This window comes from Rana temporaria, chromosome 2 (genome assembly GCF_905171775.1).
Source record: "Rana temporaria chromosome 2, aRanTem1.1, whole genome shotgun sequence".
Lineage (NCBI taxonomy): Eukaryota > Metazoa > Chordata > Amphibia > Anura > Ranidae > Rana > Rana temporaria.
Genome location: NC_053490.1, coordinates 382,048,314 through 382,054,776, shown reverse-complemented (window position 1 = coordinate 382,054,776; position 6,463 = coordinate 382,048,314). Strand labels below are relative to the sequence as shown.

At 42.6% G+C, this 6,463-nt stretch overlaps 1 protein-coding gene across 1 annotated transcript; it reads right to left on the bottom strand.

The window, feature by feature from the left end:
- Positions 1-2,828: 2,828 nt before the first annotated feature.
- Positions 2,829-3,728, bottom strand: LOC120928321 (ribosomal protein VAR1, mitochondrial-like). Its single transcript, XM_040339419.1, has one exon. The coding sequence runs from the start codon at positions 3,726-3,728 to the stop codon at positions 2,829-2,831; it is 900 nt and encodes a 299-aa protein (XP_040195353.1).
- Positions 3,729-6,463: the final 2,735 nt, after the last annotated feature.

The following is a 6,463-nucleotide window of genomic DNA, read 5'->3' as shown; positions in this document are numbered from 1 at the left end:
CCATCATTATATCTATGGGAAAGCACTGGCGATGCCGGATGGTTCCTGGGCTCAGCAATCGGTAACGTAAGCCCCGGAAGCAGCAGGAGGGGGGCATACCTCCCGCCGCTTCTAAAAGTGATCCCGCTACAAATCCGCCACAGGGACCACTTTTATCTGAAAGCTGGCTGCCTATGGGAAAATAAAGTTTAGAGTCAAATTCATGATGTAAATTCCCAGGTAGGCAGTCGGCAAGAGGTTAAAAAACGCATTTTGTATTTACTCGGGTTATCTTTTCGTTATATTAAAACATTTTGATGATCTGAATAGAAGTGTGACAAATATGCAAAACAATTAGGGAGGGGGCAAATACTTTTTAACAGCACCTTATGTATATATTTTGTTTTCTGCCTAGAATTCTTCTTTAAAATGGACCTATATAAAAACAAATCCATTATTATAATACTTACCTACATTTTATTTTAAAAGTTAATAGAACCTCATGTTTTTCTCTACTACCATGCTCTTGGTGTGTGCACATGACCACTGTTAAAGTGGTTGTATAGTCTATTTTTTTACTTTTACCTACAGGTAAGCCTATAATAAGGCTTATCTGTAGGTAAAAAAATATCTCCTAAACCTCACAATGAGTGCAGCGGCGCATGCACACAGGGGATTCTTGGCTCAAGGCTCGGCAGACGTCGGACCTTGCCGGAAAGAAGTCTCACGCGGCATGCGCGGGAGTGACGACATCGCGGCTCAAGCCACTCACAGCGCTGGAGCCGCGATACCCGGAAAAGACACGTCGAGGCAACATGTCAGCTACCTCGGCGTGGACCAGGTGAGTAACCGAGGCCTCGTTCTAAGGTAAGTATTTCATAATGAGCTAGTATGCGGTGCATACTAGCTCATTATGCCTTCTGCCGAGGCCTCGTTCTAAGGTAAGTATTTCATAATGAGCTAGTATGCGGTGCTTACTAGCTCATTATGCCTTTTGCCTTACAGGTGAGTAAAAACAAACAAAAAAATCGGGGCTATACAACCGCTTTAATGCCTGAGCCACAAGGTCTCTGACAAAGGATCTTGGGGAACTTCAGATTTTTTTTTTGGCAGTGCCAGGTAGTTAGTGGCTATTCTTGACAATATCTTGACATGAGTTTCCCAAGAGTCCTGTGACCAGTGCCTTTGCTCTTGGCAAACGAACGGCCACAATACTGATGCAAGAATGGGTAAGCTTTTTAATTGTTCTCTACAAGAGAATCACGCCTAAAAATATCAAACAAACCCCAACTTACTTATTTCACTTACAAACATTACTGCACTAGCTAACTATTTATTGATTCTCTTTTTTTTTCATCTCTGTGTATTCTGAGTGAGCTCATTTATTTATTCAGTCTCCTGGTGTTCTCTTTTGACCTTACCTTATGGGATTGTTATCAATATTCTTTGCAGTGACTTATTCTTTCTTGGCAATGATTTTTTTGTTGCAAATAAAGATTGTTAATAATTTAAAATAGTTGTCTACTACACAATGTTTGTATCAAACATTCTTTACTTTAAACATTTCCAATGGTATATATGCATGCATACATAATGCTAAGATTTCTCTTTTACAAGTTACTTTATTATTATGGGCCAGATTCACGTAGAATTCCGGCGGCGTAACGTATTGCATTTACGTTACACCGCCACAAGTTTTACAGGCAAGTGCTTGATTCACAAAGCACTTGCCTGTAAACCTGCGGCGGCGTAGCGTAAATCCGTCCGGCGCAAGCCCGCCTAATTCAAATGGGGCGTGTATCATTTAAATTAGGCGCGTTCCCGTGCCGAACGTACTGCGCATGCTCCGTTTTGAAATTTCCCGCCGTGTTTTGCGCGAAATGACGTCGCACCGACGTAATTTCTTGAACGGCGACGTGCGTTACGTCCTTTCCTATTCACGGGCGACTTACGCAAAAAATAAATACATTTAAATTCGACGCGGGAACGACGGCCATACTTTAACATGGCAAGTCTAAATATAAGCCAAGAAATAGCAGCCTTAACTATACGCCGGGAAAAGCCGACTAGCGACGACGTAAGAGAATGCGACGACCGCGCGTACCTTCGTGGATCGCCGTAAACAGCTGATTAGCATACCCGACGCGGAAAACAACGCGAACTCCACCCAGCGGGCACCGAAGTATTGCATCCTAAGATCCTAGGGCGTACGAAGCCGTATGCCTGTCGGATCTTACCCAAATGCCGTTGTATCTTGGTTTGAAAATTCAAATTAAAGTTACAAAGCGGGAAATTTGAAAGTACTCCGGCGTATCAGTAGATACGCCGGAGTACTTGCTCTGAGTATCTGGCCCTATATGCTTACAGACTTTAGGGCAATGTATATTGTGAAACAGTAGTTTCTGGTTTAACTGTGTTCCTTTTTCAGTGTCTACTGTTTCTTTTGTTATTATGGCAATGTGTGTTTTTATGTTTGCAAAGTGCTGCAAGGATATGTTGCTGTGCTGCAGTGCCTTACAAGAAGTGGTATAGTTTTACTAATAACTCCTGACTAATAATTCTGTAGTCCAAGATAAGAAATAGGAGGGCTAATTAGACTGCTTCAAATAACACAGCAAGTGTACACAGTACAGCTCTGAATTTCAGATACAATCAGCAGTTTTTTTTAACATATCTAACATTTAAAGGGGTGAATTCCTAAGTTAGGTTTATCAGGTGGATGGCAGTATTATAGGGGTAGATCAGGTCTGTGGGAGAGAGTAGTTGTTAGAGAGCAGCAGGTGCACCATGCACTGGTTGTTTAGTAGATATAGGTTGGAGAGCAGCAGGTGAACCATGTAGTGGTGGTTTCATGGATGTAGGTTGGAGAGAAGCAGGTGCACCATGTAGTAGATGTTTAATAGATGTAGGTTGGAGAGCAGCAGGTGCACCATGTAGTGGTGGTTTCGTGGATGTAGGTTGGAGAGCAGCAGGTGCACCATGCACTGGTAGTTTAGTAGATGTAGGTTGGAGAGCAGCAGGTGCACCATGTAGTGGATGTTTAGTAGATGTAGGTTGGAGAGCAGCAGGTGCACCATGCAGTGGTTGTTTAGTAGATGTAGGTTAGAGAGCAGCAGTTGCACCATGTAGTGGATGTTTAGTAGATGTAGGTTGGAGAGCAGCAGGTGCACCATGTAGTGGATGTTTAGTAGATGTAGGTTGGAGAGCAGCAGGTGCACCATGTAGTGGATGTTTAGTGGATGAAGGTTGGAGAGCAGCAGGTGCACCATGTAGTGGTTGTTTAGTGGATGAAGGTTGGAGAGCAACAGGTGCACCATGTAGTGGATGTTTAGTAGATGTAGGTTGGAGAGCAGCAGGTGCACCATGCAGTGGTTGTTTAGTAGATGTAGGTTGGAGAGCAGCAGGTGCACCATGTAGTGGTTGTTTAGTAGATGTTGGTTGGAGAGCAGCAGGTGCACCATGCAGTGGTTGTTTAGTAGATGAAGGTTGGAGAGCAGCAGGTGCACCATGCAGTGGTTGTTTAGTAGATGTAGGTTGGAGAGCAGCAGGTGCACCATGTAGTGGTTGTTTAGTAGATGTAGGTTGGAGAGCAGCAGGTGCACCATGTAGTGGATGTTTAGTAGATGTAGGTTGGAGAGCAGCAGGTGCACCATGCAGTGGTTGTTTAGTAGATGTAGGTTGGAGAGCAGCAGGTGCACCATGTAGTGGATGTTTAGTAGATGTAGGTTGGAGAGCAGCAGGTGCACCATGTAATGGTAGTTTAGTAGATGTAGGCTTTTCTCTTTTGGGGAAAAAGTGGAAGGTGGTGAACCCCTAGTGGGACAGCATAAAGGTGAAAACAGGTGAATTCTCTACGGTTCAACGAGTACTAACCTTTATTAACAGAGAAGCATTTGGAACGGAATAATATTTTTGGTAATAAATCATACCTTTTGGAACAGTGTTTTGCAACAACTGACTGATTTTTTTTGTCCTATGTTATGCGATTAAAGACAGTAGAAGTTTTAAGCCAAATATTCCTCCTTAGTGTGCATAGTTGGGAATATTAGCACAACAGCAATTAGTGCAGCAGTAAAGGTACTGGATCAGACTACCAAGCTAGCATGTAACAGATGATACCTATGAAGTGCGGAAGAAGATACCCAGCTTGGGGTTGAGAGTGAGTGGAGGTTTCATGGGGCACAATACACCAGCCTGGTGGTAGAGTAAATGATTTCTTCAGTATTGGTATCTGGTGATTTGGCCCCCCATGTTGCAGGGGCCTCTGGTGTCCCTTGTTTCAACCTTTAACCACTGAAGTGAGAGTAAGGCCTCGTTCGTGAATATTTTCTGTTTAAATGTTTTTCACAAAGAGCAGAAAAATATAGATATTTGGGTAATGTATAGTTTAACTTTACACAATCCAATGTGCTCATTTACCGACACAAAAGGAAAAGGTTTGTATTCTCATTCAAAGTAAGAGAGGCAGAAGGCATATAGCCCCAAGCCCCATGTTAGCTAGAGAGTTTTCCCTCAAAATCACCACTCCCAGACATATCTGAAGCACCTACTTGTGAACATACGAGGTATACACAAACATTATTGATACAGTTATGATACAGTGCCTTGAAAAATATTCATACCCCTTGCCATTTTCCACATTTTGTCATGTTTCAACCAAAAACGTAAATGTATTTTATTGGGATTTTATGTGATAGACCAACACAAAGTGGCACATAATTGTGAAGTGGAAAGAAAATGATAAATGTTTTTCAACATTTATCACAAATAAATATCTGAAAAGTGTGGAGTGCATTTGTATTCAGTCCCCCTTAATCAATCATTTGTATTGATTAATGGGGGGCTGAACCACCTTTCGCTGCAATTACAGCTGCAATTTTTTTGGGGTATGTCTCTACCAGCTTTGCACATCTAGAGATTGACATTTTTGCCCATTCTTCTGTCAGATTGGATGGAGAACATCTGTGAACAGCAATTTTCAAGACTTGCCACAGATTCTCAATTGGATTTAGGTGTGGACTTTGACTGGGTCATTCTAACACATGAATAGGCTTTGATCTAAACCATTCCTTTGCAGTTCTGACTGTATGTTTAGGGTCGTTGTCCTAATAGAAGGTGAACCTCCGCTCCAGTCTCAAGTCTTTTTCCGACTCTAACAGGTTTTCTTCTAAGATTCACCTGTATTTGGCTCCATCCATGGCGGCGACATGGAATCCTTATTACTTTTTTGATTGTTATCTCAATTATCTTATCCCCGGTTTAAAATTTAATATGGAATATAGTAAAACTCAAATTTCTAATGTATCAACAATATGTATCAACAATATGAAAATCATGAGTGATTTATATGTAAAAACCACTGATCGCAATCAATTGTTACACTTTAGCAGCTTTCACCCACGGTGCGGTTTTAACTCAATTCCTAAAAGTCAGCTAATGTGTGTTCAGAGAATAGTTAATGATCCACAATGTTGCCAACAGAGATTAAATGAAATGGAGAAAAAACGTATCCAGAGAGGATACCCTGAAGCATCAGTCAAAAAAGAACGATCAAATTTAAACACTAACAGGATGCCTAAAAGATCGTCTAAAAGAATCCCCTTTGTCTCACAGTATCATCCTTTTTCATATAAAATTTTTAATATTATCAAAAAACATTGGAATTTACTTAAGACTAGTTATCCTACCGTTGATGAATTTTGGAGTTTACCCATGCCCTCATATAGGAAAGGAAGAACACTCAGGCCTTGTACACACGACCGAACATGTCTGCTGAAACTGGTCCGCGGACCAGTTTCCGCGGACATGTTCGGTCGTGTGTAGGGCCTACCGGACAATTTTCCGGCCTAGCGGACAGGTTTCCAGCGGACAAAAGTTTCTTAGCATGCTTAGAAACATGTCCGCTGGAAAGCTGTCCGTCGGACATGTCCGATGGTTAGTACAACTCATCGGACATGTCCACTGGCCCGAAATCCCACGCATGCATCGAAGTGATTCGAGGCATGCGTGGAAGCATTGAACTTCCTGGGTCGCGCACGTCGCCGCGTCATCGTCGCCGCCACGTCACCGCGTATTCTGTCCGCTGGGAATTTGGTCTGATGGTGTGTACACACATCAGACCAAATGCTCCCAGCAGACATGTCCGATGAAAACAGTCCGTGGACCGTTTTCATCGGACATGTCTGGTCGTGTGTACGAGGCCTCAGAGATCGATTGGTGAAATCAGACCAATTTTCTCTGCCTGTTCCTAAATTGACATTTCTGGGACCGAAAAACATGGGATCTTTCCCCTGTTTATCTTGCATCCAATGTAACTCTATGATTCAGCCTAGGTTCACACTGCTGCGAATTCAAAATCCCGGTAAAATGCGTGATTTTACGGCTGCGATTTTGCCGCGATTTTGCCGCGATTTCGGCCGCAATTTAATGTAAATCGCGGCCCGAAATTCGCAAAAAGTAGTACAGGAACTACTTTTTGAAATGG

Bases quoted from the DNA above. Each gene is read 5' to 3' on its own strand.
- LOC120928321 (XM_040339419.1), bottom strand. From the start codon at position 3,728: ATGGTGCACCTGCTGCTCTCCAACCTACATCTACTAAACATCCACTAC.